The sequence below is a fragment of the Hipposideros armiger genome, unplaced genomic scaffold (genome assembly GCF_001890085.2).
Source record: "Hipposideros armiger isolate ML-2016 unplaced genomic scaffold, ASM189008v1 scaffold_1311, whole genome shotgun sequence".
In the NCBI taxonomy this organism is placed as follows: Eukaryota; Metazoa; Chordata; class Mammalia; order Chiroptera; family Hipposideridae; genus Hipposideros; species Hipposideros armiger.
Genome location: NW_017732661.1, coordinates 89,323 through 103,068, shown reverse-complemented (window position 1 = coordinate 103,068; position 13,746 = coordinate 89,323). Strand labels below are relative to the sequence as shown.

Sequence of the window (13,746 nt, the reverse complement as noted above, 5' to 3'; positions counted from 1 at the left end):
ACAAATTTGAAATTAAAAACAGAATATTATTTACATTAGCATCCAAAAGAATGAAATATTGAGGTCTAAGTATAATATGTACAAGATCTATATAAGAAAAACTAAAAAACTCTGATGAAAGATCAAACAACTAAATAAATGTAGAAATATCCCATGTTTATGGGTACGAAGATTCAATACTGTCAAGATGTCAGTTCTACTTATAGATTCAAAGCAATCAAAATCCCAGCAAGTTATTTTATAGATATCTACAAACTGATTCTAACGTTTACATGGAAAAGCAAAAGATCCAGAATAGCCAACCAATACTGAAGAAGAACAGCAAAGTCAGAGGAATGTCACTACTGACTTCAAGACTTACTATAAAGCTACAGTAATCACGACACTGTGGTAATGGCAAAAGAATACACAAATAGGTCAGTGGCATAGAATAGAGTCAAGAAACAGACCCACATAAATATAGTCAACTGATCTTTGACAAAGGAGCAAAGGTAATACAATAGAGCAAAAATAAAAATAGTCTTTTCTGCAAATGATGCTGGAAAAATTGGACATCCACATGCAAAACAAAATAAATCTAGACACAGACCTTACATCCTTCACAAAAATTAACTCAAAATGAATCAGACTTAAATGTAAAATGCAAAACTAAAGAACTCCTAGAAAATAACATAGAAGATAACTAGTTGACCTTGGGTATAGTGATGATGTTTTAGTGACAATCATAAAGGCACAAGCCATGAAAGAAATAATCAATAAACTGGTCTTCATTAAAATAAAAAACTTCTGCTCTATAAAGACACTGTCAAGAAGGGCTGGCCAAGTGGCTCAGTTGGTTAAGAGCTTGCTTAAGGGTGTGAACTCTCAGCACAGTGGTTTGATTCCCCACTGAGCCGCCAACAGGCGGCAGGATGGCGCAGCCAAAACAAAACAAAACAAAACAAAACAAAAAGACACTGTCAAGAGAATAAGAAGACAAGCCACAGGCTAGGAGAAAATATCTGCAGAAAACACATCTGATAAAAGACTGTTATTGGGCCGGCCAAGTGGCTCAGTTGGTTAAGAGCTCACTCAAGAGTTTGAGCTCTGAGCAACAGCGGTTCGAGTCCCTGCCTGAGATGAGCAGCCGCTGAGCTGCCAATAGGTGGCAGGATGGCTCAGCTAAAAAAATAAAAAATAATAAAATAAAAAGACTGTTATTCATTAATAAGCAAAGAACTCTTAAAATTTAACAATAAGAAAATGAGCAACCCAATTTTAAAAATCGCCAGAAGACTTAAACAGACACCTCACCAAAAGAAGAAATACAGGTGGCAAACAGGCATATGAAAAGATGCTCAACATCGTATGTCATTAGGGAAATGCAAATTAAAAAAATGAGATACCACTACACATCTATTATTAGGTTGGTACAAACGTAATTGCAGTTTTTGCATTGTTGAAATTTGCCTTTGATATTCTTAAATAAATGTTATGTTATACATCATTTAATGTACATTTCTTGCTTTATGTTTTTTTGCTAATGATTTATTACTTGCTGTTTATTTTATACGTATTTTAGACTATGGAAATGATGTTAGACAAAAAGCAAATTCGAGTGATTTTCTTATTCAAGTTCAAAATGGGTCGTAACACAGCAGAGACAACTCGCAATATCAACAACACATTTGGCCCAGGAACTGCTAACAAACGTTCAGTGCAGTGGTTTTTCAAGAAGTTTTGCAAAGGAGACGAGAGCCTTGAAGATGAGGAGTGTAGTGGCCAGCCATCAGAAGTTGAAAACAACCAACTGAGAGCAATCATCGAAGCTGATCCTCTACATAAGAAGTTGCCGAAGAATTCAACATCAACCATTCTAGTCATTTGGCATTTGAAGCAAATTGGAAAGGTGAAAAATCTCAATAAGTGAGTGCCTCATGAACTGACCGAAAATAAAAAAAAATCATCTTTTTGAAGTGTAGTCTTCTCTTATTCCATGCAACAACAATGAACCATTTCTTGATCAAATTGTGACATGCGACGAAAAGTGGATTGTATATGACAACCAGCAATGACCAACTCAGTGGTTGGACCGAGAAGACGCTCCAAAGCACTTCCCAAAGCCAAACTTGCACCAAAAAAAGGTCATAGTCACTGTTTGGTGGTCTGCTGCTGGTCTGATCCACTACAGCTTTCTGAATCCCAGTAAAACCATTACATCTGAGAAGTATGTTCAGCAAATTGATGGGATGCACCGAAAATTGCAACACCTGCAATCAGCATTGGTCAACAAAAAGGGCCCAATTCTTCTCCACGAAAACACCCGACCGCACGTCACACAACACACTTCAAAAGTTGAACGAATTGGGCTACAAAGTTTTGCCTCATCCACCATATTCACCTGACCTCTCACCAACCGACTACCACTTCTTCAAGCATCTCAACAACTTTTTGCAGAGAAAACGCTTCCACAACCAGCAGGATGCAGGAAATGCTTTCCAAAAGTTCATTGAATCCTGAAGCACGGATTTTTACGCTACAGGAATAAACAAACTTATTTCTCATTGGCAAAAATGTGTTGATTGAAATGGTTCCTATTTTGATTAATAAAGATGTGATTGAACATAGTTATAATGATTTGAAATTCACGGTCCAAAACCGCAATTACTTTTGCACAAACCTAGTATTATAGAATGGCCAAAATGTGGAACACTGACAACACCAAATGCTGGTGAGAATGTAGAGCAACAGCAAATTTCATCCATTGCTGGTGGGAATGCAAAATTGTACACCCATATTGGAAGACAGTTTGAAGGTTTCTTACAAAAGGAAAAATACTCCTACCTTAATATCCAGCAATTGTGCTCCTTGGTATTTACCCAAATGAGTTGAAAACATGTACATACAAAAACCTACATGTGGATATTTATTAATAATTGCCAAAACTTGGAAGCAACCAAGATGTCCTTCAATTAGTGAACAGATAAACTGTAGTACATCCAGAAAATGGATTATTCAGGAATAAAAAGGAAAGAGCTATGACGGCATGAAAAGACATGGAGGAAACTTAAATGCATATTACTAAGTGAAAGAAGCCAATCTGAAAGGGCTACAAGTTGTATGATTCCAACTACATGAAATTCTGGAAAAGGCAAAACTATGGAAGCAGTAAAAACATCACTGGTTGTCAGAAGTTAAGGGGAGGGAGGAATAAATTGACAGAGCACAGAGGATTTTTAGGGCAGTGAAATTGCTCTGTATGATATCAAAATAATGGATACATGTCACTATACATTTGTCCAAACCCACAGAATATACAACACCAACAGGGAACCACAACATAAACTATGGACTTTAGGTGATGATGATGTTTCAATTGTAACAAATGTACCATCTATTATGGAATGCTGATAATGGGAAAGGCTATGCGTATGTGGGGGTAGGGGATATATGGGAAATCTCTGTACCTCCCCCTCAATTTTGCTGTGCACCTAAAACTGCTCTAAAAAATAAAGTCTGTTTTTTAAAAATTAAAGCACGTTAATTGGTGATTACTCCTGGGGCTGGTGCCTCCCTCCACTGTTTGCAACATGCCAGCCACCCCCTAGAACAACTTCCAGACAAGGCAGCACCTGCAGGGCGCTAACTAGGATAGGTCCCACTGTACCTAACCAGAAGTGTCACCAAAAGATAATTAGTTCCTTTAGCTGGTGACAGTGTACAACGAGACATTAGCCCAACTGGAAAGGGAAAAGATAAGAAAAGCATCCTCTTTGGGAAAAAAGAAAATCACTTTAACTCCTCAAAGTTCCCGTTTTAAATATCAATATTTGATTTTCCACCCAAAAAACACAAAATGTGTAAATTTTATTATTAACAAACATCAGTGTCTTTTTAGAAGAAACATGGAATTCTATCATGAAATACTAATCTCTCTTGAAGCAATTTTGACTTTGCCAGCCAAACAAACAATTGCAGAAAGGCACCAGTCTTTAGGTCCCACATCAAACAGCAGCACTCGGAAAGACAAGCTGGTCAATATCACCAGAGGAGTGGCCCTGACCTGCGTTCAAAACAAAACAGAGGGGCACCCCGGACGCAAGTGTCCACAACCACTTCACAGAAAACATACTGTACTATGGAATGAGGAGCAGAGTGCCAGTTAAGCTGCTCAGAAATTCTCACACCATTTTAAGTTCAGCAATGTTTTCATTAACTTTATCTTTTGATTCCTAAGCCTAATTCTAATTCTCATTCTAACAGAAAATGCCCTGTTTCAAGTGGCTAGAGACTAAGTATTAGGACTAGACCCAATTCTATTTCTTAGGTTTGGGCAAGTCTGAAGAAGATAGCTAATCTTAAATATACTCACCAAAGTGAGCTTAAAAAAAAAAAAAGTGGAAATATTGAGAATTGTTCATATTCTTTTCAAAAATGAAATCTATACAAATGAAACTAAGAAACAATGTCTTGTCAAGTAATACCTACCTAACTTTGATAAATGAACTAAACATCATGGTCTGCATTTTTCCTTTTGCCTTTCATTTTAATGGGTCCAACAGTTTCAGCAGAATAAACTATTCCACATACATGAACTCGAAATCACCCAGTACTGAAATGGCCCACAACCTGGAGAGCTGAGATGCTCCTGCCGGATGTCTGCTCAACAAGCACACACACGTCCCACATCCTCAGCTAAGGAAGTCGAGGGCTCCCCTACCCAGGAGCCATTGTGGCTGCTCCTATAGAATCCCTCTTTCAAGCAACAGAAGCCTCAATGGAACCCCAGTAGACTCCGCAATTCCAAAGGTTTACTTACCCCCAATATTTGCTATTGATTCTGGCCCAACAAGTTGATTTTCAAATAGCCTCTCCGCCTGTCGTAACTTTGTATTTGGTTGCAGAACACCAAGCATGAGAGGGGGTTCTTTGAGGCTGTAAAATAATACAATTATAGGAATTTATCTACAGAAAATACATGAAAAAAGTGTTTACTGAGGACCTATGACATGCATAATTCTGTTTGATAAATGTTCATTCCAATCATATCCTTATTTGCCAGAAACACAAAGGTTAAGAAAAAACTGTCCTGGGATCTCAGAAAAGGTCATAGCACCAAATAAAACTGAAGATATAAATACGGCTAATGCAAGAACTTTGGCAATCACCTGCCACCTGAGAGCACCCCAGGGCCTCCACCCACCTGAGCTTCTTGTCACCGGTCCAATGCCTCACAGCAGGTTAGAGCTCCTCACACCCTCTGATTCACACACCCTGGCATTTACACTCCCAGTGGTTGCCCTCCCATTAAAGTCCAACGGAGATGGAGGGGAGCCGTGTTGACATTTCACAGCTGACGGCCTTGCTTCCTGCTTCATGGAGAAGACAGAAAAAAAAGAGAGGAGGCCAGCCTGGAACGGGTGCCACCACGCCATCGTCCAGCACTGGCGCACTCTCAGGACCCACCTGGCTTCTCTCTAAAGTCAGCCTCCACTGGGCCCGGACCCCTCCCCTCACACAGACTGCTCTCCAGGAACACTTCCCTCTCCGAGTCCTTCCCACCCATCTGCAAAGATGCTGTTTCTCCCAGTCCAACAGCAAACAATGCTGATGCCACCTCCAAAAAAAAGACATCGCTGAACCTCTTTGTCCCATGTCCTCTGCTACCATCCTGGTCCAGGTCACCACCTTCTCTCCCCTGCTTCCTCCCTTGTCCCCTACAGTCTATTCTCAACCCAGAATCCCCTGTGAATCCTGTAGTTAGATCACAGCATTTGTCTGCTCTGCTCAAAGCTCTGTGACGGCCCCATCTCTGTGAGAGCCTAAGTCCTTGCAGTGGCCCTTAGCCCTCCACCATCTAGCCTGTCACCTCCCTTACCTCCTCTAGCAGTAGTTCACTCTGATCCTCCACACCAGCCCCTCCCTGCTGATTCCTGACTGCACCGGGCATCTCCCATCTTAAGTCCTTTGCACTGGCTAGTCCCTCCACCCTCACCTTCTCAGTGAGGCCTGCTCTGACCACCCAATTTAATATTCAGTACCTCCCCCCAAAACCCAGCCTTCCCCCCCGCCCCCACCATGCCTCCACAATTTGGTTCACAGCCCTTGTCAGCTTCTCAGTTCTGTTATGTTGATTGTGTCTATCCTCACTAGAGCACATGAGAGATCAGGGATTTGTTCTGGGTTTTTCACTGTTGTATCCCAAGTACCTGGCAATCAGGAAGTTCCCAAAGAACACTGCAGGAGGACAGGGGGAGGGGGAGTATTTCCCAATTCCCTGCCTCCCCTGCCCTTCCGCAAGGCAGTTTCCTAGCCAGCCGGTCAGAGTGGGAGAACCAAGGAGGCGGGCATGGTTGAGGATGTGGAATGGTGGAAAAGCTCTCTGCCACCACCTGAGTGGGCACCTATGCAGGACACAGCACAACTCCCCCAAAATTAAATTGCCCCTCTTTCACTCTCTGCCCTGCCCCCAAATTATGGCTTTCAACCTGCTTGGGAAAATAAACAAAAACAAAAAAACAAAACAAAACAAAAAAACACTCTTGGTTTACTAGGAGTTTTATTTGCAAAGGGAAAGCAGGACTGCCACCTGCATGTTTTGATGAAAAAAGCCTGGGCTAAGGAGTTGGACACACATGGGTTCAAATTCTGACCTTGGTAAGGTCACACCTCCCAAGGTACATGTGAAGATTGAACAACATAGACAAGCACATAAAGCCAGGGATAGAGGACAGTATACCTGACACTCAGCCAGCCCCTCTCGCCTGGTTCTAGGACCTTGCCTAATTCCCTACACACAGGAATTCCTCAGGAAATATTTGTAGAATCAAACTAATCAGTATATTGCACATTGTTCCTGCACACATGGAGCCTGAGTATTATCTCAATAGGGAGACAAGAAAAGTTATCTGAAAAAATACAAAGGACAGGCAAGAAAGGGCTCCCCCTCCTGCAGCTGGGCAGCAGAAGCACCAAGGAGTTGCCCCAGGAAGCCCAAGTCAGCACAGTCAGCCAGACTACATGTACTCTGGTTAAAGCCAGTGACCTTCTGTTAACTCTTATTAACTCCTGTTAATTCATAATAATTCCTGCTAACTCCTGCTAACTCTGTGTGTCAAATGTATCCTGAAAGACACTGGTCAACATCCTCCAGAAATCAGGTGTCACACATATTGTGTCTATAACAGTCTTCCAATCTTCCAAAAAGGAAAAGAAGGTGGCTTTGCACAGCAGGTTTTTGGCAAAGCCCTGAAGCCTTCCAGGTGGCTTTGCTCCCTAGAACTGAAATCAACTGCACAACAATCTGCTCTGGAAGGGTTCCACCCCTCCCGATCTGGTCTGTCTGTTTTCTGATTTCTCAGAAATGTCTAAGCAGATCTAAGCTCACACGGAGGTCATTTAGCACCTGAAGGTAGACTACCCAAGGAACTGCCATTGCTCACCTCCTGCCCTGCCAGCTGGCCTGATCAAATGGATCATGGAGCGCTCCCTCAGCTGGGAGATGACCAAGGCAGAGCAAGAGGTGGTGGCTCTGCTTTCCTGTCCTCATCAACACTGCATCACTAGCCCCAGTGGGTCCCCCCTTCCTTGCTCTTTTTGCTCTGAACAGTTTTAAAGAAGCCTTTTTTGCTGTTATCATTAGCATTTTCCCCAAACCTCAGTTTATTTCTGTTCTTAAATTCTCGGCCAGTCTTCTGCTTTTGTTCTGCATTTTGGGGCCCATGCTTCCAATTTTTGAGCAAGTCATTCCATAAATCTGAGCCTGTGGAAGCGATCCAGTCAGCCACAATGGTTTCCCTGGGTTTCTCCTCCCTTCCTTCCTCATCAGACTCATCTATTCCCCAGGCAGAATTCACCTGCCCAACTTCAAATCCTTACTGGGCTGTTTCCTTTCAGTTTCTGGTCACTAGTACAGACCCATCTTGCCTCTGAATTTCTTCACCACGCTTTCCACACATAAATTCATCTTTATTGAGATCACAGGTCATCAGTCACTTAAGCTCCATCCCTCCCACTCCAACTCAGAAACTCCACCTTCACCTGCTCTCTCCAATTTCCTCCCCTTTCCCAAGGCTAGCTCCCCAGCCCAGGTTCTGATCTCCAGCTGTGGACACAGTTCACTCTCTCGCCTTGCCAACTTGATAGAAAAGCCCAGGTCAGTTTCTATTTGGGGTGGGCTGAGCCACATCCTTGCACATGTTGACAGAGGTTAGCAAGAGAGAGGCCCCTTCCCTCAATGAGTCCTAGAACCCCCCGAGAGAAAGATATGTGCAAAGGTACACTGACACATCAGGAATTACAGAGCAAACACGCTTACGAGTCAAGAGTGCCCAGGCTTTCACCCATTCTCAACTTTATGCAAGCATGTTTAAACAACACCTTGTACTTTTACTATTTCTAAATCCAGCAACTAAAAGTTGACTCTTCTATACATATGTCAATAAGATCAGAACTGTTTCCTCTGTATCCAACTGGATACCTGCCTCAAGCATACTAGGTGCTGAATACATTTTTAGTGAACTGAATCCAGTATTAAATCTTTTTGTTGTTTTCTTTTAAAGATTTTATTGGGGAATTGGGGTAGGGGAACAGCATCAGGGAATGGGGAAGGGGAACAGACAAGTTGCTGTCCTTTTGTTCTTCAGTCTAGTTGTGGAGGACGTTGCTTCACTGGCCCATGTTGGTATTATCATAGTGCTCTTCCCATATGAGGCAGATCGGTCGCCAGCCACTAGACACCCACTCACGGCGGCTCTTGGCAGCTCACGCCAGCTGGCAGCCACTCACGCTGACTGCTGGCCACTCATGGTAGCTTATGGCAGCCCACTGCAGCCTACGCTGTTGCCTGCGACTCATGGTAGCCCAGCTCCAGGTCGAGCTGTTGTTCACCATCTTAGTTGTAGAGGGCAGCATCACTGGCCCTCATGTGGGATCTGAACCAGGGCCCTGCTGCTCAGAGCTGGCGTCCTAAGCCAACTCTTAGCCAACCTGCCACTCGACTGGCCCTACGATATAAAATCTTAAGTTTTACTTACAAACACATTATATAGCTGTATATATTATATTCAGTCTATAATGAGATGTGGACTAACTTGCTTAAAATAAACTTCAGGCAACTCACCCCTCTGGGCAGATGCAAGGGAAAACAGGCACTTACTGAACCAGATGGTGCAAGCCTCTTACACCACCTTGACATTGATGTCATAAATCACACCAATAAGAACATGGCTCTAATATTACTCTAATTAAAAATGTGAATACATTTCATGGAACCGCCCCCCCCCCACCAGGTATATATACTCCTAGGTATATATTATTTTTTCAAGTTATAATGGACTGTATTATTTATAGATCCCCACTGATAAAAGGTAACTTAGGGCTTTTTGAGCTTCCTCTACTCAGCCCGCTCCAAACTCTTTGGAGTGTACTTTCTTTTCTAACAATGGCCCTTGAGCCATTCTCTACTGCTTGGGCCCGCTTCTGCTTCTTTGAAATGTATTTTTTCTTCTAATGAACTGTCCTTTTCTGCAACTTTACCTCTCCGGTCCATGTCTCCATTCTTTGGTTCCACGAGACCATGATCCCAGTACACACATACAATCACACATCAAAAAATCCTGCTTCAGGCCCGGCCGAGTGGCGCGATGGTTAAGAGCTGGCTTGGGACGCCAGAGGGCCCCGGTTCGGATCCCACATATGAGGGCCAGTGACACTGCCCTCCACAGCTAAGATGCTGAACAACAGCTCAACCTGGAGCTGGGCTGCCGTGAGTCGCCGGTGACCACGACGGCGTGGGCTGCAGCCCCTGCTGCTGTGGGTTGCCATGGGTTACCGTATGTAGCCAGCAGCCAGCGTGAGTGGCCAGCAGCCTGCGTGAGCGGCCGTCCAGAAGCCGGCGACTGATCTCGCCAGGGAAGAGCGCAATGATGGTGCCAACTTGGGCCAGTGAAGCAACGTCCTCCACAGCTAGACTGAAGAACAAAAGGACAGCAACTTGTCTGTTCCCATCCCCCAATTCCCCAATAAAATCTTTAAAAAAAAAAAAATCCTGCTTCAGTACTAATTCCATATCTATTTAAATGTTAATTCTTTTATTTATGCTTACGAGTTAAAAATGTAACTCTAGAAATCAATAACGATATCCATGTGCAATACCCTGGAATACGATAACTGGTTTTGTTGAACTTACGACGACCCTGCAATGAGGAAGAGCTCTTGGATTTCTATGATGCATAAATATCGTAAATTTGTTACTGGTACATAAAAATTTCTTGTACCTTGTATCTGTTCTTGTGTTTTGTCATTATTTGTTACATAAAATTTCTTGTATTGGCCAGCCGAGTGCGTCAGTTGGTTAAGAGCTCGCTCAAGAGTTTCAGCTCTGAGCAACAGTGGTTCGAGTCCAGCCCGAGCTGAGCTACCGCTGAGCTGCCAACAGGTGGCAGAATGGCTCAGCCAAAAAAAAAAAATTTTCTTGTACCATATGTTAAACATAAATGCTAAAATTCCTTTATAATACAAAAGACAAGTACCTAAATGTCAACAAATAAAAATTTGAAAATAAAAAGGTAACAGGAAAAAGAGAACACCACTTCCAAGTTTTTTTAAAAATCAGTTACTTATAAAATAAGTAAAACAAGGTAATTTACACTTTATTAATTAAATTTATTGGTGTGACATTGGTTAGTAAAATTATATAGGTTTCTAATGTACATGTCTATAATACATCATCTATATATTGCATTGTGTGTTCATCACCCAGGTCAGTTCTCCTTTGTGTGTGCTTTTGCCACTTCATATGACTTCAGGTTAATTGTGTCTACCACTATTTAAGCTTCTCTTATTTGGGATTTTTCTGATTTTTGTTTTTGGTTTATACAGTTTTGTTTTTGAAACAATAACCTGAGCAATACCATGCATATATTCTGTGGAACATCTGATTCCACATAAATCACAGGCACTAAAATAATCACAAACTCTATTTCTCACAATAACTTACCTTTCAGACCAGATTGGTTTAATTGCTCTAGAAATCATCTCAGCCTATTATATTTTGCTGAGCTACCCCTCCCTAAAATTGCTGCGGCAGCTCACCTGAGAGGCTGTGGATCTATGGGAGAATCCAGCAGCATGATGGCTCCAAGCAGAGGAACAACGAGGGAGACAGCCAGCATCAAGAAGGTCACTTGGAAAACTCTGCTGCTAAAGGAGCTGCCAGAAATAAAATATACAAAGGCAATCAGCAGAGGCTAAGATGGTGATAAGCTCAGCTGGTCTTTAAAACCCTTTCAAGCCCTTTCAGTAGGGGCAGGCCTCTTACCCAGTGTTCCCTGTACAAGGCCACCAACCTCTGTGGCTTGTGATTAAATTTGAGCACTATTTGCTAGAATTGGCAAACATGCTTTTGTTCTTTTTTGTTTTTAAATATTCCAGCTGTGTGGGACATTGTCATCAGTTATTTTACAGATAATATGATAGGCTGTATCTTGAATCCTCTAATAGAGTTTTAAAGAGGGAAAACTCAAAGAATTGATGAACACAAAAAATGGGAAAATAGGGCTGGCCGAGTGGCTCAGTTGGTTAAGAGCTTGCTCAAGTGTTTGAGCTCTGAGCAACAGCGGTTCGAGTCCCGGCCCGAGCTGAGCAGCCGCTGAGCTGCCAACAGGTGTAGCAGGATGGCTCAGCTACAAAAAAAAATAGTTACAATAAGGGAAGGGAGACACTCATCTACAGAGAAGAGAGGTATTTCCCAAAAGTCACTATTTCCTCCTACATGGATTCAGTACGGTGTATCCCTAAAATACTCAGGGTTTGTGGATAAACGAGGCAGAGACAAATTCATAAAGCAGATGAAAGCAAACAATTCCTGAGCATCTGATTCCCCACTCATTTGCAGACCACACCTTTAAGAACTCAAAACATAATCCCAGCTCTCACTTGGAAGAGTCTTATAAAAGCTGACAGTTATTTATGAAGAATCTATAAAATTACAATTCTAAATCATCGTTACTTAAAGCCCTGGTAAGATCTTAAAGCTGCCTTAGGAATCTTGCATTAAGTTTTTGGACAAATGATCAACAGTGACTAAAATCTCTCTCAAACGATTCTCACATGCATCATTACTCATCTGGTAAACAAGTGAGCATAGTTAGCCTCTTGCTACTAAATAAACTTTACAGGATCATTATTTGCTTATATTAAGTGCATTCAAGTTTACTAAACACTTGACATCAAGATTAACTTAAAGCAAATAAAATCATGAGCTCCTAAGAAGGAGAATATTTTTCTATCAAAAAATAAGGTAAGTTAAAGAAAAAAATCAACACTCATATTTAACAAAACAAACTTGATTTAAGGACAGTGTTTTGTTTGATTTTGACAGGATAGTGTTCTGCTGTGTAAACCTGTTCCAGGTAGAAATGTCCTAACTTCCCAACAAACAGCCAGTCCTAACTTCCCAACAAACAGCCAAGCCACTGCAGGTGAGTTTCTTCACCCAAAGCCCACCAGCTCTCCTCCGTGAAATGGGGTATGGGGTAGGGAACCTCAAAGTCCTGCCCAGTTCTGAACATGCATGATTTTATTAAATGAATAAAGCAAAAAATAAGTCATTCTGTTTCTATAGGGGTAGACAGAAATGAAAGGCAAAGGGAAAAGAAAGACAAAAGAGGGGAGAGGTTTTCAGAGTGTCATCCTGTAGACATCTGGGACAGCACAAATGAAGAGTGTTTGAATTCTGCCAACAATCTTGAATGGGCAGGAAACAGGTTCTTCCCCTAGAGCCTCCAAAGAGGAACACATAGCCCTATGACACCTTGATTTCAACATGGTGACCTGACCAGGACTTGTGACCTCCAGAATAAGATAATCAACTTGTGTTGTTTAATCCACTAAGTGTGTGGTCATTTGTCACAACAGCCATAGAAAACTAATACATTTTCCTAATTAAGCTAATTTTATTACCTGGAAGTGGGACACTGCTATAACAAATATCTAAAAATGTGGAAGCAGCCTTGAAATCAGGATGTGGGTAGAGGATAGAATTTTGAGAAGAAAGATACACCAAGTCTAAATTTCCTTGAACAGAATGTTAGTAGAAATACAGATGTTAAAGACTCTGTTAGCAAGGGCTCAGAAGGAAGTGAAGGCCATGGTAGAGAAAACATATATCATCTTAGAGAATACCTAAATCATCAGAAACAGACTGTTAGCATAAATATGGACATAGAAGGCACTGCTGGTGAGCACACACTATAAAAAGCTGAAGACTCTAGAAGCCACTCAGTGCTCCCAAGACTAGCCAGCCCCTGGATCGCCTATACCAAATAACCAGGGCAGCTTTATATAAAGCCCAGAGATTCAGAATGGGTAGGTCCAGCATGGGCCTGGGAAACTTTTTTTTTTCCCTCCATGCTTCCCAGTTCTTCCTGATGCGCAGCTGGACAACACCAACATTACCTAACTCCCTCCCCAGTAAAAGAAGTCTATCAACACCCCCTTGGCTGATCATCAGCTAGCCTCTATTGGAAAGTTCTGTGGTTACCTTTTAGAAATAGAACCTTAAACTCCTTAAGTAGTGCTGTCCAACAGAACTTCCTGCAATGATAGAAATACTAGCCATGTGTGGCTGCTGAGCACTTGAAATGGAGCTAGTGTGTTATATAAACGAGCCAAAGACCACCTGTGTGTATCAACCCTTGGGTTATTTCTTCACTGCAGGCTATGAGACCCATTAGGTCAAAAGGCACACCACTGTCAAACTCCAAG

The 13,746-nt window shown here is 42.1% G+C and overlaps 1 protein-coding gene across 2 annotated transcripts in view; it reads right to left on the bottom strand.

The window, feature by feature from the left end:
- The window catches only part of APMAP (adipocyte plasma membrane associated protein), a 33,926-nt gene that overhangs the window by 17,304 nt on the left and 2,876 nt on the right, over positions 1-13,746 (bottom strand). The window contains exons 1-3 of one of the 2 annotated variants that reach the window (XM_019633430.1): positions 11,074-11,165; positions 5,183-5,348; positions 4,799-4,914 (exon numbers count right to left, since the gene is read on the bottom strand). In XM_019633430.1, coding sequence (XP_019488975.1) covers positions 4,799-4,895 — 97 coding nt within the window. In that variant the 5' untranslated portion in view covers positions 4,896-4,914; positions 5,183-5,348; positions 11,074-11,165. Of the gene's footprint in view, positions 1-4,798; positions 4,915-5,182; positions 5,349-11,073; positions 11,191-13,746 lie in introns of those variants that run through there. The other variant, XM_019633431.1, reaches the window with a different exon arrangement.